Below are 24,981 nucleotides of genomic sequence, written 5' to 3'. Positions count from 1 at the left end.
TGTACTGTTTCAAATTTGAATCTCTTTCTGATGGTCTGACTTTCAAAAAACCCTCAGATTTGTCGAGAGAAAAATGCGAGTCTCCATTTAAAAACTGACTTTGACCTTCAAATAATTTGCAAGGTCACGATCAAGGTCGATTCTAAGATCGCCGTTGAATGCTCAAGAACATCTTGTATATTCTTGTTTTCCTACCATTTAGTACGTTTTACTTTCGAATGACCTTCCGAGGCCTATTTTAGAGTCCCTTGAGGTCGTATCCGAACGTAGACTTTCCCAATTTCAACTTTAAATAACTTGCAAGGTATTAGTAAAGGTCAAATTATAGGTCAGCATAGAATAGCCATGAAAAAATCCTAAACCCTGCTACACATTTTCAAGTAATTGATCGGAACCTTTGAGTCGCCGTATACATAATTCTAAAATATAATATACAACCGGAACGACCACGGATTGCCTCCCGACCCAGTTTCGATGCTTTTCCCACCTTTTTTTGGTGTGTTTAGTGACAAAAAACAACATTTACTTGAAAAAAATACATAGTTCCACGAATCTTACCAGGGACTGTTGTTGATAAAGAATTTTGGGAACCTCTTTGGTATCTGAAAGAATTTGGGCGAGGTTTTGCCGTAAAAGTAATTGGTCCCCCATCAAGTGCGGCCATTGACTGCATATCATCTACTTTGACTGAAGATGGCGTCATGAGCCCCTGATCTTGGGGCCTGTTAGCTATATTAGCAGTAGAAGGAAGAGGGTGCGAGTCTCTTATTGCCCTTGCAGCTTCAGTATACGGAAGTTCCTGTGGAAATACTTCGTCCCAGTATTGATCTCTCACCAGTTCTGGGTGATCATTGTGCATTTCATCTACTATCAAATACGACACCTAAAAATTATCCATTATTGAAAAACAACAAAAGAAAAATATGTCAAAATACAAGAGTCGGTTCAAAGAATCTGGTATATCTATATCTGGCAAATGGAAGTCCGAACTAGTAAAATTCAACATCAACCACTTTCAAACAAACATAAAAATATTATTCTGAGTTTGGACAGAACGAGACCATACTCTTTCATTCGTAAAAATATCGCAGAGTAATACATTTCATAAATTTTATAAGCTAGTAAATTACTACAAAAAAACATCAAATTTTCATTCTTACTTGAACATTTCTGTCCACCATCCAGTTAACTTCGAAATCATCGTCATCATCTCCAAAAGGATTTATCATAGACTCTGCTACTTTCAACCAACCAATGTAGAAAAAAAATTGTAATGTGGTGAAAATCGGAAAATACAAATCGAACTTGTATTTATTGCCTTCAGTCCATTGGTGTCCCATAATATTGGTAAGAAAATAGCTATAAACAGCCAAAGTAACTACCTAAACAATAAGAAAGATAAGGCGCTTAATAATTAGTTGGTTTTTCTCAAATAAGAAGTGAAAATATAATACTAATTTTAGAGTATTCACTGTTTCTCACCTGCGTATAAACTAAAGGAACGTTTATGTGATCAAATGTAAGAAGAAGACCGCATTGGCCCCTAAATTTATTTAATTCATCTATTAAAGTTTTGACAGCGAAGTCGTCTCTTATCCGCCCTTCTCTCCTGGCCCTCGTAACTATGCTTGAAGCCCAGATCAAAGGTAACCTGAAAAAATCTCAATATAGCAGTGTGAACTGTCACTTTCTATTGATTTTTTTACTTCTGTACATATATGACACTGGATTTTTATCTTTATTGCTTTCAATGAACTCGCGAAAATTATTATTTGTTCTTTAGACTGTCAAGAACACGCGATGAAATCTACTATTGGACACCCAAGCTACACAACGCCCTCCCTGCGGAGGGCGTTGCGGAGGGCTCGACATGTTTCAATTACCAAGTGATCATCTTCCTCTTTGTGTTGGGATTCAACTCCAATAATATTTATAAGTTAGAGTCACATAATGTTTACTATCATTCTTTGGAACTGTGGAATTGGATAGACCTGGTTCAGAGTTTGTTTTTGCAATAAAAAAAAAACTGAGTCAATAATATCCTCCTCGCAACTGTGGTTGAGAGCAATTTGTTTAATGAAAATCAGGTCTTTTTGAAAATTGCTTTCTAAAAGTGGAATATTCAATAGTTTGTGTATCAATAGTTTGTGTATCATGTATGCTGCCACTTTATTTTACTGAATATAATGAGCTTGTTTCATGATTTTTGGTTTACAGTTCATTTGGTAGTAATTTCAAATTGAAAAATAGTGTATTTTGTTTCAGCTCTCTGAATAGCGTAGTTTTCCCGTAATTAATTATTGAAAATCGGATTTTCTAGGCCCGCTTCTTGTTTGATTGACCAATAGGAACAATACAAATAATGAACATTGCCAAACTGTAAAATTCACGGAGCGTATAAACAGTTTCTGATTCATTCGGTATTCAAAGTAAAATCACACTCACTTCCGACAACTAAATCTAAGAAGAAAGTGTAAGAAATGCATTGAAAGGGAGACTTAATTATACATGGGATCCAAATAACACAAAATGCAATAAAAACGTTATATTTGAAATATCTCCGGCAGTAGACATTTTTATGTTGATATCACAGAAATTTTATTAATGGAAGTGTATATGAACCCGTTAACGTTTAAATTCATGAAAAAATTTCCCATATAAAATAAAATGTACTCGAAAACCATGGTTCTAAATAGAATTTAACGAGCAATATTTTTAAATGGTTCTCGAAGGCTCATGAACCCTAATAAAATAAATCAATTATGTATTCATGCCACCCACCTAAAATAAGAAATTCAACGTTATATATTAGCCATATTGCCACCCAGTCAGCTACCTCTCTTGAATGTACGAGACAATGTACTCTTTCTAATTTTTCATAACTTAGTATTTTTGTTAAAATAATTAACACTTGGCAACACCGCTGTAGACACGATTAATTTTATTGGTGAACAGACACGCGGTCAATTTAAACTCTTGCTTCTCGAATTTTTATTTTTTCTGCAAATATAAAGGGGTATTGGGACCGATTGAGCTCGATAAGTATAATGTAACCCTAACTCGATCAGTCTATAAGCAAACCAGTATTATTTTCAATAGCATGAAACAAGCCCATTTTACTCTATATAACATTCAAAAACGTGCAGAAAACGAAGGATTTCATTCAAGGTATGATTATTAGTTATATCAGTCCTAAATTAAAGTGATACTTACCAGTGTTTGGAGTACCTGGGAAATTTCTTATCTAAGTTAGCTAAAATTTCTTTTTCGCTTTCCTGAAGCAGACCAGCTTCGATGAAGTGGTCTAAAGTCGGAAAACGTTTTTTTACTCTAGGTGATATCATAGTGAAAACCATAGTGACACATAAGCAAACGTATCTCATGATGGTTCTTCTCATCACCCTTCCGCGTTCGTCCTGAGAAAATAAAAATAATTTTGAACGGTAATCTATAGGCAATGACTATTTCTAATCAGTTTACTAAATTTTCAAACAATAAAATCAAATTGGAGATACGACGACTTTTCCTGTCAACTTTTATGTAATCACAACATTGCCTGGTTTTTTAAAACTGTTTCTAGAAGAGCATATTTCTATTAAATAACGACAACCAGAGAAGCTTGTGAAATTATTTTAATAAGGAATATTTTATAGATATATAAAGAAGGAGCACAGAGTGCAGACTGTCATCATCACCCGAAGACGATTGTGGATCCTAACAATCGAAACGTCGTGTAGTAAATTGGCTAGAAATCTTTCTTCATTTTTTAATAATTTTTTATTGTTCAATTTTAAGTTTGTTGCTTGTATTTTATTTCATTGTAATTTCATTTCAGGGTTTTTTTGCTCAATATATATGGGAGAGATCTCTGGTGGTCAATTCTTGCAATAATTTTTCTGACCTCAAGATATCAAGCCAGCCACGAAAGAAATTTGCCACGGAAACCCAGTTTACTTAGTTATTAAAAGCTCTTATTTAAATTGACTTATATGTATGTTAACAAGTCTTGCAAGTTTAATTTGACCCACTTCCCGGTATTCGATTGACCTGAAATTTTGCATGCTGGTCCAGAACCGATGACAATGCATGTTAATCGTAAACGTGACCTGATGCTGCTGCCAGGATCGGCTCCGTACGAGAGATCTCTTCAGCGGTAAATAGCAGGTACACGATATTTTGTATACGCATTCGTTTATGATAGGCAGTTGGTAGGCCCACCATGAAATAGATGCCACATCCAGGGTTAGCTTCAATAAAAAAAATATATTTCTAGAAAAAAAAATCAAATCAAGCTTTCACCTTTAAATACCTACTTCCCGACTCTAAAAAGAAGACAATAAATGGTGTAGTAGATTTAAGAACCAAAATTTATTTGCATTGTAAAAAAACATTATTATCTACCACCCTGTAAGTTCCCAGAGTAAGAGGGTTCATTACGCAATGTGAGCAACAGGCACAAGAGGCATACCATGACTAGTGTAATTTGGTGAGATGGGCGTCATTAGCATTGGTCTGCAAGCTGTCTGGGAGAAGGAAAACTCCAAAATTAAACCCATAACGGAGTATCGTCAGACACGAGTAAGCTCTAAGCTGAAAAAAGTGGCGCATCCCTCACCAAATTACCAACCAAGTCAAGGTGAGGCCGTGTCGAGGACTGAGTGGCATATGGTGTAAAATGATGTAAACGTATCACCTCACCTATTCATTTTGGATTGGGCTACCTATCGGGGGGCGTCCCCAGGTGGCGGATAGGGGAACGGCCCTGGACCAGAGGCCCTGTCCGGAAAGTCAATGTGCAACAATAAAAATGCAACAATGCATGTCCTATAACACCAAACGTCTTTTTAATAAGTTTGCAGTTGAGTATTTCACTGCTGTATTTCATTTCCACTCCACTTGATCAATTTAGACTGATCTGCTAACTCCAACACTTTGAATTTCTCGAAGGAGTTGTTAATCGATATAACATTGTTCTCATGAAGTGAATCAGACTGATCAATAGTGTTCACAATTTCTTGTACGCTATCAATAAAATAATTGTTTAATGATATCTAGATTATTTTTATGAATGACTGACTGACCATTCTTTTTGAAATTAATACCATCAGTAAACATATTGCTATTCGTTTTTGGACTTACAAGCTGTTTGAGTGTTTTCCACATAATCCGCGGCTTTGACATATTTTAATCAATTTTATCATAATAGTGTTTTTTTTTCTTTGAGTTTCAGTAAATTCGCACATTTATTTCGAAGAAATTTATAGTGGTTCCAATTTTTTTCAGTTCTATTATTTTTGAACATCTTGTAAGCCCAATCTCTTTTGTCACAATATATTTTAACCTCTTTGTCATACCATGGTACACTATTTGTCTTCAAAGTATATGATCTTTCTGGTGCAATTGAGTCAACAACTGACTCACGCTGATTTTTGAAGTCTTCATAAAATATATCTACATCAACACGGCTCAACAAAAAGTTTTTGTGATATTTTGTGCTACATATATATTGCAATTACTCAAATTGACTGTTATTAATAAATGATCAGTTAACTTTGGGGAATCATGAACGACAGTAATAACATCAAAATTGGTGAGTACATAGTCAACAATGGTGTTGCTATATTGAACACATCTGGTTATTTGAGTTACAGTTTGTTCAATTCCAAGCATGTTCAACATATTTTTCATTTTTGTGCAATAATATTCATTACTAAGGATATCCTAGTTGAAGTCTCCAGCAAGAACACATTTATACGTATGGGATTGAAGAAAGTTTCACACATATTTTCAAAATCACTCAGAAATACAGAATGACTGGAATTTGGCGAGTGGTAAAGACAGCCAATTATGTAAATGTGTTCATTTAAATTAACCCTTACAGCTTTACACCAGTAATTTTTTTCAAGTATAAATGTTTTATACATCGAAAATTTTATATCTGTTCTTATATACAGTATAACCCCTCCTGTGTGTCTGGACATCGAATCTCAACGGACACAATTATAGTCTGGGAGATAAATTTCTGAATCCTCTATATCTCCAGTTGTACGGGTTTCACTTAATAGCACTAAAGCAGGATTATAACTTGAAATTCTTACTATAAGCTCGTTTCTATTTGCTAAGATACTCTGAATGTTCAAATAAATGATATCACTATGATACTGTATATTAGGAAGCTTTACTTGTTTTTTGATGTAGCCATCATAGTTTTATTTACTAAAGTAGGTTTATCGTTAGTATATTTGATTGTTTTCGAGAAATCACCATTTTTTTTCCATTTCTTGCAGCTGACTCCTCATTTTCATGTAGTATTCCCGTTGCCTCTTTGTTTGATCACTGAATATTCGTAGGTTTGGTAATTCAATCCGGCTGTTCTTTAAGATATTCAAAGCATCTTCTCGTGATTTGAGAATAACTTTGAGTAGCCTAGGTTTATTTCCCATAGTTTTTCCTACTCTAAAAACCTTGATATCACTTATATCAACGTTGAATTATTAAGTAACTCATTAGTTACATTCAAATCCTCTTCTACACGTTTCTGAAGAGTATTAGCCTGGAACTCCTGCAGTCCTCCTATCATAATATTTCGTTCCCTTTTTTGTCTCTCGAATAGTTCAGATATAACCTCTTCTGAAGACTCATCAGTATCTGCGCCTTTGTTCTGAGAAGACAATGAATTGTTGGCTAATCTTTCAAAATTAGCATTAGCAATTAGCAGTGCAATAATTTTCATTAACTTTCGAATAATCATTTAATTTTTTTTTTAATAAATGATGGTTTTGTTCAATTATCATTAAGTTTTTCTTCTCTTTTGAAATATGTGAATAATTATATCTTGTTTCTTCTTTTGATTCTGATAAAATCCATTCCGTTCACGATGAGTGAGTCGATTTTCTTATCGAAATGTAGTTGCCTTTTATATTTCGGGATTAGAGAACAAAAACAAATATTAATCATCGAAAATCACTTTATTGTTTTTCAAAATATCCCCCATGAAGATCTATACACTTTTGCATGCGTTTGAACCAATTGTCGAAGCACTTTTGCCAATCTGATTGAGATCGACACGATCCTTTTTTTGAGCGATTGACAAGTTGTGTGGGATCCAACGCGAACAAAATTTTTTGACAATCAAATTCTTTTTGGAGTGAACTACGACCACGATTGAATTCACCATACCATCGATAAACACTGGTCCTTAATGGAGCTTCATCGTCAAAAATTGAATTAAATTCATCCATGCACTGTTGCTGAGTTAATCCACGTCGTTGTAAGTTTTAAGTTGTAAGAAATAATCGCACGAAAATGTTCACGATTAATTCCATTTTTGGGCCGAGTTGAATCTTTTAAGTTACTGTAAACAGACAACACAAATAGCGCGCGTATATCAAAACGTTCTGAATACGTATAAGCTCAAAAATGTCCAACTTTACGAGCTGTCAGTTGACAGATTGCAACACTAGGGTTGCCAAATCCCCAAACATAAAAGGCAACCTATCGTATTGCATGTTGTAAATTAAACTAAAGGTAAATGTAATACAGATCCGAACCAAAAAAAATTGGATAAGGGTCATAATAACCTAAAAATCAACTTTGAATTACATTGCATGATATATCGTTGAATTCAGCTTGAAAAGTTATATCAAAAAGTGTCATGAAATATGCAGGTCCGTACATTTTGAAATAACGTGGAAAAAAAAAGAAGTCAAAACGACATAATTTACTTTTCTCATGATATATCAATAACCGGCCGTGATATTCTCGATTTGTTTGAACCACTTGACAGTGCTCTTCTAAGAATGCAACTTTTTCTCCATATGACCTACCTTCTAACTCTTATGGTTTAAAAGTTACCGAGACAATCCCATCAATAAAGTGGCCACTCTGTATATTAAATTATCATTCTGCCTGATGCATAGGTAGAAAAGAATTACTATTTCATTTACTTTCTACTTTATCACATTCTTTAGATAAATATGTAGATTTTTTCCACAAGCATAACTGAACTTTGTCGCATTCAATCAGAATTCATATGGAAAAAAGCGCAATTTTCTGCTTCCGAAACATTTTTATGCAAATTGAAATTATTCAAATAAACAAAACATAATATCGGTTACATAAATTTTTTGTACTTACGTGCCCATGAACGGTGGCACTCACAAATACGGCTAATGGATCTGGATGTGGGATGGTTCTATATTGGTTCCACCATCTGGTCATTACGATAGACACATAAAACCCTAGCACAAACGATAAGGGTATCAAATTTGCATAATCATCACAGTACCTCACTATTTGCTCAAAAACCCTATAAATAAATATGAATTCATTGAAATCAATAATGTTATAAGCAGCCAATGGTTAAGATGAACATAAATAATAATAGAGAAATATTATCTAACATTTAATTCCACTTGGAAATTATTGAAAGGGCGAAGCGACACAAGAATGATTTTTTTGTATGAGTATAAATTAGGGGAGATCCTTGTACCTCGAGACAACTTTATAATCATTACAAAATTTAGCCCGAGAATTGCCTCCACCAACATCTAGCGGTCATTTAAAACAACAATTCGATTGTACTCAACAAAGTCGGCCATTTTGACTTGTCACGTCATTGCGATGCGTTGTCAAATTTTTCGCGTGCGTTTTTTTTTAATATGCGTAATAATTGTTGTTTCCTGAAAATTTTTAAAGTAAGTAATCTGATATGAGTATAATTAGGTGATCACTACATTTGTAATAACTTATTTAGCAGTTAAATACTGGATTTCCGATTGAAAAAACTTAACCACACTTTTTTGCAAAACAAACGAAATTCGTACCTTGGGACAGTGATATTTTTTTACCTTGGGACTGTCCCTAGGTACAAGCATTTGATATTTTCTATAGCCTACTCTAGTTTACTTACAATTATTCTTTTTACTGTTATTTTAGATGCTTCGGGGTAAAAATAACGTTACTAGACCCCAACCAATTGCAGAAAATGTTAAAAATGCCGTTAAAAAGTTGATTGAAAAAAGATGTTCTATTCAAAAAGCTGCCGAAGAGTTTAAGGTTTCAAAATCTTTAATAGGTCATAAAGCTGAATAAAGAATAAGAAACTACAACTGTCATTTATAAAACCAATAATTCTGTGAAGAGAGTCTTCAATGATGAAGAGGAAGAGCAATAAGTCGAGTATTGTTTAACAGCAACCAAATTTCATAATGGCATACCTAAAGAGCAATTCTTGAAACTAGCATATCAGTATGCAGTAGCTTTGAAGAAAACGTTTCAACCAATACTCCTGAAAAACTGGAATTGGAGCAGTTGGCTGCAAAGAAAAGGAAAAATGCATTACAAAAAAAATATGAAGACTGTAAAAAAGAGAGTTTTCAAGAAAATAATTCAATATTCTAGTTCAGAGGAAGTCACTAATGTGATTTTAGAAAGTGACGACGATCCATGTGATGATGATCAAGAAGAAAATAATTGTGTCGGATGTGGAGAAAATTATTTTGTTACCTCACGTAAAGAAGACTGGATTCAATGTGTCACTTGTTGCTTTTGGGTGCACGAAGATTGCACCAGTTTTGATAATTATTGTCAAAAATGTGGTCCAAAGTCCAAAAAATAGGATATATTTTATTGTCCTGTCTCGATCTGCCTTAGTACGTAAATTAATTGTTAATTAGTGGTAATAACCAAAGTTCCAAAGCATAACTGTTGAGTTCTTGAACTAAATCAGGTATATGTGAAATGTTTATTCTTACTAATTTTTAAGAGAAAGTGATTATAAATAAATGTTATTAAAAAAACTACGCTTTTTATTACTTATGCTCTCTAAGAGTTGATTTTTCAGTAGTCACTTCTTTATCTGACAAATAAGAGTATATGGATCATATTTTTACGGCTTATTACAATGTATTATGGTTTTTAAATTCCAATAAAAATCCAGAAAATATTTGTCCCAAGGTACAAATATCGGTGTCCCAAAGTACAACCTCACTTTGTACCTTGGGACATAAAACCCAATCAGTTTTTTTTTTATTTTCCCGCAAATAAATTATCGTGTGTATTTTCATAGCATTAGAATACTATGATGATCATATTATTATACGGTATTAAAAAAATCAATGCTTCAAGTCAGTTCTTGCTCAAATTATGAAGGTTCGAAGAAAAGTGTCCCAAATTACACGGATCTCCCCTACTAATGTTATTTTCAGTGTAGATTCTCATGACCTTAGGATAATTGGTATATTTTCAAGAAAACAATAAATGAATATTCCTTCTTCCAGATAATTTAACAGCTAACACAGCCGCTGATCAAATTCAAGAATTACTACTATTCTAGCATAAAATTATTTGCATACAACAGCAGAAACATAATACAGGGGCTTCCAACAAATACTTCCAAACTTTGACAATTGATAACGGCCATCTTGTTGAGACTACACCTGCCAAATTAGTTGTCATTTATTCAGTATGTTTTGCCAAGTCACCTTGGACATATATAGCATTCAACAACACGTGCAAATAATATAATTGTTTCATCAAAATTGGTGTCCTGTTCGAAAAATCATCTTCAACTATGAGACCCATTTCTGGATGAATGGGTACGTGAACAAACGAAAATGTCGAATTTGGGACGATATCAATCCACATGAGATCAAATAGCGTCCAATGTATCCTGAAAAAGTCACTGTTTGGTCTGAATTTTGACCAGGCCATCACTGTCAATGACGAGTACTATAGGTCGATGACTACCAACTTCTTTTGGCCTGAATTGGATGATCTGGACACCAACGACATGCGGTTTCAACAGTACGGCGCTACGTGCCACATAGCTCATGCCACATTGGATATTCTGTAGGAGCAATTTGAGGGCATGGTCATCTCACGTAGAGGTAATGTGAATTGGCCACCAAGATCGTGCAATTTGACCCCATTAGACATTTTCTTGTGGGGTTTTCTTGAGTCACAGGTGTATGCGAATAATCCACAACCACAGTGGTGCTCAAAGCCAACATATCCCATGCCATCGGTCAAACTCAGCCTGATTTATGCGCCAGAAAATTGGGCGTTTCGGATGCACTCCACCCAGAGAAGCTTCGACGGACATTTGAACGAAGTTATATTCCACACTACGGCTCTTTAAGGCGAAGCCATTAGGTTCAGGGTCACCAGAGGTGGGGTACTATCTCCCCTTCTGTGGTCGCTCCTGATGATCCATTGGATTGTCAGACCAATGATCACTTATGGTGCAATGGCCTGGTGGCCGAAGGGTTTACAGAAAACGGCCCAGGCCAATCTCTCTGGCTTACAGAGACAGGCTTGTCTGGCCATCAGTACCACACCATCAGCGGCCATTTAGATCCTTCTAGATCTACCTCCTCTCCACATTTTTCTGGAGAGAGAGGCTAGATGGACTGCTTATAGACGTGTGCACATTGCCAACTGCACAAATCAATTTAATGCAGAGTGTAACAGACTGTTGGTCGACACTGGAGGTCACGGCATTCTGGAAATGACCTCTGACTTCATGCTTCCAACTGTCAACTATGAACTGTTTTATAAAGTACTGTTCCCGAGAAGAGCAGACCTAGGACAGAGATATCAACCTTCCTAGGAACCTTTGCGACCGTATTTTAAGCGGAAATTATATGTTGGAAGAATCCAACCTCATACACAAGTCAATAAAAATATTTTCGGACAGTCAAACGGCGTTGAAAGCTCTTGGCTCCTACCGAGAAACGTCTAAATTGGTAGCAAATTACCAAAAAGGACTCTCCGAGATATGAAGACATAACATATTGTCTCTGGTCTGGATTCCTGGCTATACTGACCTGGAAGGCAATGAGGCTGCTGACTCCCTTGCAAAGGAGGATGCGGCAATCAGCTTCATCGGACCAGAACCAGACATTGGCATCGCTTTAGGCTTTGCCAAACATATATTGAACACCTGGATGGCAAGAAGATTTATGGACTTCTGGCAGAATCTTCCAGAATTGGCTCACTCCAAAGTGTTTATTCACCCTTCGAAGCTTGATACTAAACAATTGTTGGACTACAGTAGGGATGAACTACGATGTCTAACAGACCTTCTTACAGGTCACTGTAATTTGAATCATCATATGCAGAGACTCGGACTGTCGGAAGACAGTGTGTGTGACTTCTGTTTGGAAAATGATGAAACAGCAGAGCACATACTCTGTGCCTGCCCGGCTGAGGACCGAATCAGGTTTAGAGTTCGGCAGAGCCGTACTCTTACCATCTGACCTGAAAGACCACTCACCATACAAACTAATAGGCTTCGTTAAGAAGCTGGGTTTATTTAGTCGAGTGTGCGGTGGAGGTGGAGGTTCGAATAGACCCATTCACTTTGGACCTAACCTTACCTAAACTATATTCCACACATAATGACATCAGGTCATTCAAAGGAATAAAAAGTTTCGATTATATCTCACACACACTTTGCTTGGTTTAAATTTAAAGATAGGAGGCGGCCAAATGAAAGATCTTTTACTGAAAGCAAACAAACAAGGTAATCTGAGTTTTTTTGCTAGCACCCTATTTCATGAACAGAGGCTATGCAACTTCAAAAAACAATAGTAGGCGTCGTATGAAATTGATCTACTTTGAGCAAATCTGTTAAAAACGTTAAAGAAAAAACTCAGTGTCGGATTGATCAGGATTATTTAAGTTGGCTCATGGTCATTGTCTTAAATTTTATAATGGTCAAACTGGGAGAACTTTTTTCCAAAAAATAAAAGAGCACAGAAGTATTATTTTAATGTGAAAACCAATTTCACATTTGCAAACAAGAAGAGCATGAGTTGGCTCACTTAAACTTTGGAAGAAAACGTTTGAAACTCAATTTGAAATTGGTAGTTAGTTGAATATTGCGATATTAATTGAATTGAATTCATTTATTGAATTAGGATTCCCTAATATACAGGTTAGCTAACTTAAAATATAATATAATCAACAAAATTTATATAAATAACACAATTTTATATACGTACATAATTTGAACTGAACAAAAAGGAATTTTTCAATTTCCATCATGAATATATTTTAACAGTTCGCTCTTGAAAATCTTTAATGATAGAGTAGATTTAATTGAATCAGGTGAATCATTCAATTGGACAAAACCTTTAAAAATAAACTGAGCATAATATTCCTTGAATTTGTTCTATTTATATGAATGTGGCTGTTGTGCCTAGTAGAATGGTGATGAATGTCCCTATTGAAAGTTATTAATGATAGCAAGTATGGTGCGGTCATTTTATTTAATATTTTATAAATGAAAACCATGGAACAATAGAATAATCTTTTGGATACTGAGAGCCATTGTAGAGCAGATAGCATGGTAGAAATTGGTGTATACCTATTACATTCTAAAATTATTCTTATTCCTCGATTTTGTATTTGTTGCACTTTGTTCAAATTAAAAGAGAATAAAATAGATGCACAGTAGTCAAAATGGGGTTGGATTATTGATTTATATACCATAATTTTTGTATCTGTTGATAAGTTATTGGCGATTCTTGAGAAAAAATGTAATTTTTTTGCAATTTTTTTTTAATATATTTGAAGTGGTCGTCGAACGAATACGCAATTATCAAGTTGAAATCCCAAATACTTCACTGATGTTACTATTTCTATACATTCATCTTCCATTTTTTATATTTATGTTCTTTGTATTTATTTGATTATATTTGAATTTAGTAGTAATTATCATTGCTTTTGTTTTTTTAACGTTATGTTTCATTTTATTGGTTTTCAGATATTTTTCTACTTTCTCTAGAACTTAATTCATTCTGTCAACAGTTTCTTCTAAATTTACTCCAGTACAGGCCAATAAGGTATCATCTGCAAATAAGTTGATGAACTCAGTCTGTAAATAATTGAATATCATTCAGATACAGAATGAATAATAGGAGACCAAACACACTACCTTGTGGCACTCCTGTGTGATTTGTTATATATGATGAGAAATAATCGTTCACACGTACTCTGTTTCCTATTTGATAAATAATTATTTATCCATTCATAAACCATCCCCTCAATCCCATATTTTCTCAGCTTCTGAAGCAAAATAATTCTATCAATCGTTTCAAAGACCCTTTTGAAATCTAAAGAGACAGCTACAACATATTTACCTTTATCTGTTTCATTAGTAAATTTAGTTAATGATAACTGTAGTGCTGTTTCGAAAGAATGTTTTTTTCGAAAACCAGATTGATTGCTAAACATGATTTGATTTTTGTCAATAAACTCAATTGATTATATACTGCTATTTCTAAAACTTTCTCTATTGGCGGTAAGATATTAATAGGTCTAAATTCACTAGCTTTTATAGTGTTTGTAACTTTAGGTATGGGTATAATGGTACTTATTTTTTATAATTCGGGCAAGTGACCATTCTGGAACCATGTAAACCCATGTAGGTTTATTCAATTATATGTCAAATTGAATCAGTTTGTTTCTAGAATATAAAATTATTAGTCATTATATCAGTGCTAAAAGTCAAACTTTAAATTAGTAATGCACTAGCGACCCCCCCGGCTCTGTACGGGTGCAATGCTAATACTAAATGTACATATAAACGCGTGCGATCGCTACTAATCATTAGGGGTTGAAGTGCGGCCTTCGACGCGCTTTTTATAGACACGCGCCGCCGCCCCCGGCCGGTACCCCGCAACCACTATGTCGCTGCATTTCAAATCTGTAATATCTTCGAAAATATTCATTTAAATTACATGCAGTGAAGGGGCATATTGATCGATTATAAATGCACAATGTATTTGAGGTACTTAACTGGATTAATATTAATATTATATTGCTTAAAATCGCTTCGTAAATAAGCCATTATTTCTCGATGATAAAAAATTGTTATTGTGGGTTATCCCTAAGAGATAGACATACCGTCGCGGACTTTTTTGTAGACCTTTTCAAGGTGTACAATACTGTAGTACATTATTTTGATCTATCTCGTAGGGTTCAGCCAGCGTTTGCAATTTAAGGGCAAAAAATGTGTTTATTTACGACATCACATTAGAAACCTCCAAAATTATCAGTGTTTCTCTACTATGTTATGCATATAAACCTTCCTCTCAAATCACTCTATCTATTGAAAACACTCACGTGAAAATAAGTTGCGTAGTTTCAAAGATCTGAACTTACATAGATAGCGGATAGCGACTTTGTTTCAGACTATGTAGTGGTATAGGGAACTAGCGAATTTAGTTTGTCTTGAACACGCCTGAAGAAACTACTGTACATATAGTGAAACGGTGTTGGGGTTTTTTAAATCTTACAATGAATGCAAATACTTAACAGTGTATTTCTACCTAACATAAATCTTATTGTATTTCTTCCTAACATAAAAACTTACAATTTTCCTTCTTTATCCAAGATCCATCGATAAATTATATTCAAGCCATAATATATTAGTAAAAACACTACCAAGTCCATCCATACTAGCTTGTAAATACTTCCCCTCCATCTGAAAAAACAATGTTTTGTTAATCTTAGAAATTATATTAGTTGATGAGTAATACTAAATATGTTTGCTCTCCAACATTATAAACTCCATTTTCAAAGTGTTTGTTGATAATATCAATCATATATAATTTCTAAAGAAATGAACTTTAATCGTTCAAGCCAGTCTCGAATATACCTACAGTAGGTTGAATAGGCGTGTCAGTCCATTCAACCTACTGTGTAGGTATATTCGAGACTGGCTTGAACGTTTAAAGTTAATTTCTTTAGATTTGTTTAGTGCCAGTCTTCAAGCATATCCCACTGACTAATAAGAAAACATATATCATTTGTTCGTCAAGTGTTATGAAGTTAAAATACAGTAAAATAAATAAAATTTCACAATGGTCATTGCATTTGACTTAATTCCCTCATTGCCCTCACCTGTAGTATAAAAACTGAGTTCATCTGTATTTTATTGCGAAAACCTCAAAATGCAATACCATACGTGAGGTGAGACTCGACAAGAGCATACGTAGTGGAATACTATTTCCTATAGAAAAGCCAAATTCACTTTTTTCTACTCATACTGCATAACATCCAGATGATAACTACCTACTCATTCAGCATTTTGATGTGTTCACCAAAATTCATTTTAACATTTATATTTGTTTTTTGTACGGTTTTATTTCGTCAAGACAACAATATTTTCCGACTCGAAGCAAGGCGGTGTCATCGGCGAACAATGTGAATTTGCCTTCCAAGCATTTAGATATATTACGAACATAATTGGATCAAGCACCGACCCCTGTGGTACACCATTATTCACCTACACCATTCTGTCATCTACTTACGAAACTTATTGCTAAGATTGGAGTCAAACCAATTGGAGTGTCAGAATCAGAGTCAGAAATGCTTTATTGCCATAAAAGTTTAGGTTTTGTTGACAAATCAGGCTTAAGAAAAAAAAGATATATATATATATATATATATATATATATATATATATATATATATATATATATATATATATATATATATATATATATATATATATATATATATATATATATATATATATATATATATATATATATATGTTTTCCCCTGAATCCATAGCAATCAAGTTTTTGTAGAAGTATTCTGATGCGACTCAGTCAAATGCTTTTGTGAAAAACAAATAAAGATGCGATACATATTATATTTTAAATTTATTTATATTTTTTTCACAAGATTGAATATTGTATTATTCATATTTTTAGATATAATGGAGTTTCAATTATTTTAGAGAGGAACTGGATGCAAATTATTCAGCAAGTAATCACTGAAATCAACAAATTTAGAAATTCGGCACCGGAATGACTGATTCGGAAGAAATAGATGGCATTAACAAGTGAAGAACGTAGTGTCATGTATTTTGCGAATCACGTGACTCAGATAAGAATAAGAACGAAATGAAAGCCTTAATTTCAAATAAAGGAAGTCATAACCTCAACCGAAAACATGAACTACCAGAGTATCATGTAAATCATCCTGCCGCCAAAATCGATTATTCTTATGAAGGCAAGTCCAATTGTAATCATGAAAGTTTCATCAATTCCATTATACGATGACTAGAACAGTAGATGTGAGTGGCTTTCGTAATAATTGGCACGTTGAGTATATTTGATAAATGATTCCGCGAGCAAGCATGTAATCAACGTGTTGATGTGCTGCGGTAAAAAGACAAAACCTTGAATAACCATATGTTTGATTCGTTATCTGGATGACAATCTGCTAAGTAAACCTATTATTGAAACTGTAACATAAACTGATGTAATTATTAATTATATATCCGCGGTTTCTCGGAAGCAAACACACGATCATTTATTTCATTGATACACGCGAAAGTAAGCTGATTTTCAAAGAGTAAAAAGAAAATAACATAAATAAATTAATAGTAAGAAGAAGAAAAATAAATTGAAGAAGGAATTTTTTTAGGAGAGATTAGTATTTTTGCGTTCTTCTTCTCTATCATTTCTGTTTAACGATTCAGAAGTGGAAAACTAAAAAGCTTCTCACAGAAGAGAATAAGCTGTTGATTAAATAAAATCCATCAACATAATTTTTGTCGTAGAATTACTAACGTAATTGAACCTTGAACATATCATACAGGTGTATGAAAACCTCCTCTGCACCTCCTCTCTGAGTCCACCATATTGTGTTTAGAGTCATTTCATTTTTCGTATTTTTTTCAGCAACCCTTTTCATTCGATATCAAATCATGGGAGTGCATAAAATACAAATAGCCCGCCATTTTGGTCAGTTCGCCATATCGAATTCAAAGTGACACAAATTTTTCTCGATTTCTGTCCAGAAAACTCTTCCATTTCGCCTTATCCTCCCCCTTTTCTCCCAAATCCGATGTCCCTCAGGGCTTAGTCTTCGCTCCCTCCTTATTTCTAATTCACGCTCACGGCGTCCCCACGACCCAGAAAATCCTCCAGTGTGCCGATGAAACTATCCTCTACTTCTCCGCTCCCAACACCCGCAGCTTGCAAATTCAAGCACAAAACATGATCGACCATTTCGAGCAGTGGTGCAACAAGTGGCGTATCAAAATAAATCCCACCAAAACCCAAACCATACTATTCAGACATCCTCACACCACTACCCTCCCTAAATTAAATCCTGATAACTTGAACCTCAGACTCATAGGAGAAAACCTCATACTCCAAGATTCGGTATCCTACCAGGGGGGTCACCTTCACGAGGACCCTCAACTGGGAGGTCGACCTGAGAGACAATCTGGACAGAGTCCGGAAAAGAGCAAACCTACTAAAAGCACTGAGAGGCAAGCTCGGGAGGTGCGACAGTAAAACTATCCTACACACATATAAAACTTTCATCAGACCAGTCCTAGACTACAAAGCGATGATATACTGTACGTTTCCCCCGAGACTATCCCACCGTATCCTAACAACCGAGAGAAGAATCCTACGCAACATCCACAACCTCTCATACCGCTACCTATTTCAAAACTTATATAACCTAGTAAATACTACATCAATCAACCTACGATTTCAGGAACTTCAAGGACGATATGCGACAACAATGATGAGAAGTAATAACGCAGATGCCATCAACTCGCTGACAACACCTTGGACTCCCCGTGGAGGAGCCAGAATGATACATAGGAAGAAGCTCCCGTTTCCCCTAGTAAAACTCCTGGGAGAATTGGAAGATCCGCTGGAGCAGATCCAGGATATCCTGGAGGAATACCGACTGGGAATCAGATAGCGGACAGCTATGTCCTGGAAGGAGCTGAAATCGAAAGCCATTTACTCCCGGCCTTACAAACTGTACCCATATTCCAGTGACCACTGCAACTGACCCGGACCACTCTATCGGAACAACGGAAAAACAAGAAAAACAAGAGGAACACTTGACAACATAAGACAACACAACATTAGACATCATTACACAAGACAACACACACACAATCCACTAACCCTAAAGAGGCATAAGCCCATAGCAAGGCCCCACACAAAATACACTATATCAAATATTTTGTAAGTTATCAAAAGCTTTAATAAACATTTTTGACTTGACTTGACTTGACTCTTTTATTTGTCATGGGAGTGCATAAAAAACTAGTCCGCCATCCTGAGAGGCAGCCATGTTGGATTTCACAGCTTGTCAAAACTAGAGACTCGAGAATTATCTCTCTCTATCTCTCTCTCTCTCTTTCTATCTCTCTCTCTCTCTCTAACACACACAATCTCCTAACGAACGCACATCTTAATGGAGGTCCTAAGCCGAGACTTTGATTTCGCTTCCTAGATTTGACAAGCTGTAAGTAACGTCATGTCATTTATTATTATCATTTCATTTTTCGTATCATTTTTAACAATCATTTTCATTTAATATCCATATTATGGAGATATATAAAAAATTAGTCCGGAATATTGTCAAGGCAAAGCCTTGACATTTGATTAAACTTGGCGTGCTTCTTTTGGTAATGGCTCTCTTTCTCTAATAGTGATTCGACGATTCTCCGTAACACTTTTTTTCTCGCTAATATGTAAATTAAAAATATTTTTGATGAATAATAGTATACAGGTAAATGTTGATTTGTGACAAACTTGTATTATTAAGGAACGTTGAATTCCATATTTCATGATGAAGGAAGACTGCAATCTGTGTCGCCTTAGGCAACAAATCACAAGGGGCCGGACCTGTCCATTAGTATAGGGCTCTGATGATGTCACGATGATGTCATGATGCTATCATGAATATCCGCTATATTATCTGTATCATGGTGATATTCACAAATACTGAATGCGGCTCTGCCAAAGAAATACAATTCATAAGTGGAGCTTTCCTATTCTTTGAAGACATGCCGATTTATCTCTGCATCATGATAATAACTGGGTTCTGACAAGTGATTGACATACATTCTAAAGGTCAATATCTTCCACAATTGATATTTATTTAGCGGTATTTGTTTTGCAAAGAATAAATATGATTTGCTCAAAAAATCGAAACTGATGGCAATAACTGTGTGAACTATAGAAGTCGTAAGTCATAACAGAACTGAACTTTCCTCACATGCTTGTGTGTTCTATTATTGTGAATTCCTGAAATTCCTTTTGAAGAGTAAGAATTGCAAAGGTCTCACTTCAGAAATTTTTCAAGCATTATAAAATATATTCTCCCATCAACAGCATTTTCAGAGTATTGAACTCCTCCCCTGCTTCAAGATTTTTCCTCCACACCTGAACATGTAGGATATAGACTTGAGACAGAACAGATTTTTACTGGAAAATACTGAATTCAGAAGTTGAAAAATATATTCATATATTTATTATTCAATTGGTAATAATAATTAACAAAATCGTTCTGACATTCGAACACATCAGTGTTGAATTCGAATTTTATTTGAATGAGAAAAGCTTGGTAAATTTTCTGTTATCAATAAACATTTTATGATGATTACTGGCAGACATAATAAATGGATTAATTCATCTCAAGTTACCAGGCTAATACACATTTAGAGAATGTGAAATGCAATCAAGAATTTTTTATGTGCAACTTACTTTTCGAAATGGAAAATGAATAAAAAATATCAGTTACGTTAATTTTCAAAATATCGAAAAAAGTTATTAGAAAAAGTTTTTCTAAATGCAATTTTAGCCCATAAGCAAAATTTTGGATGATAATTTTGTTTTTTTGTTTTTTTTTGTAAATGGACCATTGTTGTATAGTAGGACCCAATATAGTAGGTTTCACAGTAACTAGTGTTTCCCAAACTTTTTTGCCTGGGGACCCACCTTCATTGTGGAATTTTTTGTGACTCACATAGTAAATAATATTAAGTATAAACATTATTACTAATAATATTTTTATTATCATTATTATCGTGAAAATTCACTATTGAGGAATACATCTCTAAAAAAATGGAAAAGATGATACATAATTGAAAATAAAATATAGTATAGAAAAAGACTTTCAATTCAGAATCTCAAAACTAAACAAATACAAAAAATGAAACTCATGTAATTAATGTGACTTGTTAATCTGGTGCTTACAATTTACAAGAGATTCTATATTTGGGTTGAAAGTTGAAAGCAGGTCACTTTTAAGACTGGGTACATGAATCCACCTTCACATTTTATCAAAAATAACCCATGAAAGACACATGCTCAAAGCAAAGGAGTTGAACAATAGTAACAGACATGGTATTCTGAAAATGTGGGCTGATATGAACAAACGCAGTACCAGAATCAAATAATGATATGGAGCTATAACCATAAACACATGCTTGAAGAAAAGAAAATGAAGTCAATAAATTAATAACAATAAAATCCCTTATAAAAAAAAAAATTGAATGAGTTTACGCAAAGAAAATAGTTCAAATGGTGATTGGAAATATAACAGTTTGTGTGGAAAACCTATACATTGAAGGGTGATGATTGAAGGGTGATGTCATTGAAGCAGATACTTTATTAAAATTTCCAGAAGTTGTACCAAATAAACGTATTCTGGTAATCATCTGGTAGTTACATAGAATATCCATTTTATAAATGAAAAAAATGTCCTTAACTGGGTAGACTGTGCGAAAAGGGTAATATTTAAAGAATTTTAAGGGGAGCATATAGACTCTCACAAGATTCATAATGTAACCAATTGGACTAAACTTTTCTACATACAATTTCTGATTGTCTTACGACTGTAACTGATGAAAAATACAATTTCCAGGAAGGTATTGTTGATTTCCCTCAACAGGTACTTACTTACTTAGTTCAGTTAGTTGAATCAAAAGATCTGTAAGTCAAAATCCTGAAGTATATTAAAATAATTCTCATAATGAAATAGAAGCACTTACCTGGCAAGTAATTTCAGAAAACATCCTAATCCATGGACAGTAGCAACATCGGCATTGTACGTAACAGTCATTGTTAACTTACTTGAGCTTCAGGCGAGCATAACTTTTTTTCATTCCTGTAGGTACGTTTAACATATAAAATAATGAGGAAGTCGGCAATAACTCATATTCGCAAAAAACTTTCGTCGTCAGTTTACCAAGAATTTTAGCAAATGCAAATGGATGAGTAATACATAACTAAACTTACTTAAAAATATAGTAAAACACTATAATAATAAAGATAAATGTAGGTTATGTTAAGTTTATGACAGACCTAGTGAGTGGTGAGGTAAACAAAGAATGTACTGTAAAATCCTACAAATTCTGCGAGTGACGTCACTGAGATGTTACGCAAGGCCAGTGGTACAGGACAGTATTTGCCTGAAATGCCTATGGTCTATTTAGTAGTTTAGGGAAAACTTTCAATGAGAAAGTTCAGTAATTGTTCACAAAATTACCTACAAGCAGGGCCATCCTCAGTCAGTGCATAGTGGAGAATAAGTACAGAGCTTTATGAGTAATTTTTCTATAATTCATAAGTTTCAAAACATTAATCTCTTCCACTTCTTCCATAGCAGGATTTGCTAAATACTAGTTGGAAAATATGCACTTTTCTGCCTGATACCATAATGAATATATAATAGAAAAAACTTGGTATGTGACTTACAGATCGGTTTCTAGTTATCCATCTGTTTTTATGAGTTTACTATAAAGTGTGAATACTTACTCAGGTAAATATTCGTTATGAGGGCACCCGGCGATTTTGAAAATTTTTTTTAGTGTACTCACGTATTTTGATGCGTAGATTACGAATCCGAAAGAAAAAAGCGGCGCTCTCCCTTATTTACAAAGTTACGGCCCTTCAAAGTTCAGAAAAGGGAAACTTTTAAGCCTTCTTTTTCACAAGATAAACTGTTTAAAAACACAAGCATTTATCCACTTGGTCACCTTTACACCTTATTCCTCCTTCCCTGACACTTTTCACTTGAACAATCAACATTTTTCCAATAAAAATGTTAAAAAATGTACGGAGCTGCTTTTTGGTTATATATCTCTATATTTTACGTTTTTAATGTTAATGGCATAGTTCGTACGACTGATGCAAGCATTCATTTTTAAATTAAGTTTTTTTATAAGAAAAATGTTGATTGTTGAATTGAAATGTGTCAATTGAGGCTAACAATTTTCATTTGATAGAAACAAATTCGTGATTTATGAGAAATGCCATATTTTTGGCAATAACAATTTATTGATGTAACTAGTATTTCACAGTTATCAAGCTTATTGAAGACAGTTACAAATATTTGTTTTGAAATATTTGTTGCGTATGCAGAATAATACCGAAAACAGGCATTTATATGAAACCAGAGCCCAAAAACTAGAACCGGTCTGATTACCTACTTGCCGTAAAAGGTGCATAAATAGACAGAAAGCTAATTCTCATTCGACGGTCGATGTCGAAAGTAGCTTTGTAACAGACCGTCGGTAAGAATCCTTTTTGAGAAAACTTCTGAGAACTTTGGCGTGGAATAATATAAAAAGCTCTACTGTGAGTCACCTACAATTTTATCAACAACAGAAGTCCAATGATTCTAAATTATCAGATAATAATTACAAACATTCTAGTTTAGTACCGAAACCACTAGAGAAATCTAGAACGATCGTTACCGATATATAAGGCCCGCTTCTCGTCCAGAGATGGCAGTTGAATTTAGAACGCGAATCGAGCGATTAAACAAAGAATTCAAATAGTGGAGATAAATTAAGCGTTAGTTGCTAAGTGTTGAATATAAATTAGTTTGTGATAGTGAAATATTGTTAGAAATAAATTTGTTTAAGACAGTTAATTCTTTAATTTGTTACAATAGGAATATCCACATCGTATATTTTTTTTAAGTTAGTCTCAGAACCACGTATTCAAGATCGAGAACAAGGTAAACATATATTTATATTAAGGTAGTTATCGACATTCCCATCAATTATGAAAAATCTAAGGAGAGAAATTACACATCCTGTCAATCAATGTGAACTATAATTCAGTTTTCATTCTCCTAATATACAACTTCACTCCCGAATGGATTTTTACAAACAGTTCCTCATGAGATCTTACTCAGTCTGGAACTTTAGAATGTTCTTCATATCCGTGTTTTGAATTACTCTTTTTTTAGAAAATATTCTCTTGAGATCATGAACATATTAACGATTTACATGGCCATTCTACTATCAAAATACGTGATTGGATTTGATAACGAAACCACGTTCATATCAGATTTCTTCTTCAATCATAAAGTCACTTTAACTTTGAATGTTTGTTGGAAACAAGGTAGGTTTTTATTACGAATATACTACTCTGTTGAAAAAATAAAGTCAATTTTCATTTTTCTCATAAAATATTCATTCATTCATCAATTTTTATTCGGTCTCTTCAAAGAAGAGACCCTTGTGCCAGTTTTTTTTCCAATCTTCGAAGCAGCTCTGACATGCACTTCTTTGTATGTCCTTGAGCTCTCTCAGAGGGCAAATCTGGTGAATATGGTGGCTAAGGAATGATTACGGTGTTGTTGATTGTACGACCATGTGGCAAGAACTCCTGATGCACTACGCCACGGTAATGAAAGAAAACAGTCTGCAAAAAACCTCGACATGTGATCGAACTTAGCGTCTTTTTTTGTTTAGACTCGCCTGGGCTCTTTCATTGGGATGATTGGACTTTGGTTTCGATGTCGTAACCATATACCCATGATTAGTCACTAGTTATGACCCTTTTGAGCAAAATTGCATGGCATGAGCCAATCGATATGCCGACATCCTCAGCAACTTCTCTAATAGTGAATCAACGATTCTCCATAAGCACTGCCTTCACTTTCTGAACATTTTTATCGGTTGCTGATGTACTTGGTCGACCAGGGCGAGCGTCGTCATTCATATCTTCTCGACCTTGTGTGAAAAGCTCGTACCACTTGTTAACATTTTTCGGACCAAGAATACAATCAACGTACGCCACTGTCAACATAACAAGTGTTTGTGAGAACCTAATTCAGTGTTTCACACAAAATTTGAGCAAATTCTATGATCAATTTTTTCGATAGCAAAATAATCGCCGAACA

At 34.4% G+C, this 24,981-nt stretch overlaps 1 protein-coding gene across 3 annotated transcripts in view; it reads right to left on the bottom strand.

Annotated features, from left to right (window-relative positions):
• The window catches only part of LOC111514163 (bestrophin-4), a 33,831-nt gene extending 11,651 nt beyond the window's left edge, over window positions 1-22,180 (bottom strand). For 2 of the 3 annotated variants that reach the window (XM_074174392.1, XM_074174393.1), the window contains exons 1-7: window positions 21,836-22,180; window positions 15,383-15,493; window positions 8,137-8,308; window positions 3,214-3,416; window positions 1,483-1,651; window positions 1,161-1,382; window positions 559-883 (exon numbers count right to left, since the gene is read on the bottom strand). In XM_074174392.1, coding sequence (XP_074030493.1) covers window positions 559-883; window positions 1,161-1,382; window positions 1,483-1,651; window positions 3,214-3,416; window positions 8,137-8,308; window positions 15,383-15,493; window positions 21,836-21,906 — 1,273 coding nt within the window. In that variant the 5' untranslated portion in view covers window positions 21,907-22,180. The remainder of the gene's footprint in view (window positions 1-558; window positions 884-1,160; window positions 1,383-1,482; window positions 1,652-3,213; window positions 3,417-8,136; window positions 8,309-15,382; window positions 15,494-21,835) is intronic. The other variant, XM_074174391.1, reaches the window with a different exon arrangement.
• Window positions 22,181-24,981: the final 2,801 nt, after the last annotated feature.

The sequence above is a fragment of the Leptinotarsa decemlineata genome, unplaced genomic scaffold (assembly GCF_025532065.1).
Source record: "Leptinotarsa decemlineata unplaced genomic scaffold, Ldec_3_MD MMD2_tig00000576_RagTag_RagTag, whole genome shotgun sequence".
Classification (NCBI taxonomy): Eukaryota; Metazoa; Arthropoda; class Insecta; order Coleoptera; family Chrysomelidae; genus Leptinotarsa; species Leptinotarsa decemlineata.
The sequence above is the reverse complement of the archived record's forward strand: the minus strand, read 5'-3'. Positions and strand labels throughout refer to the sequence as shown.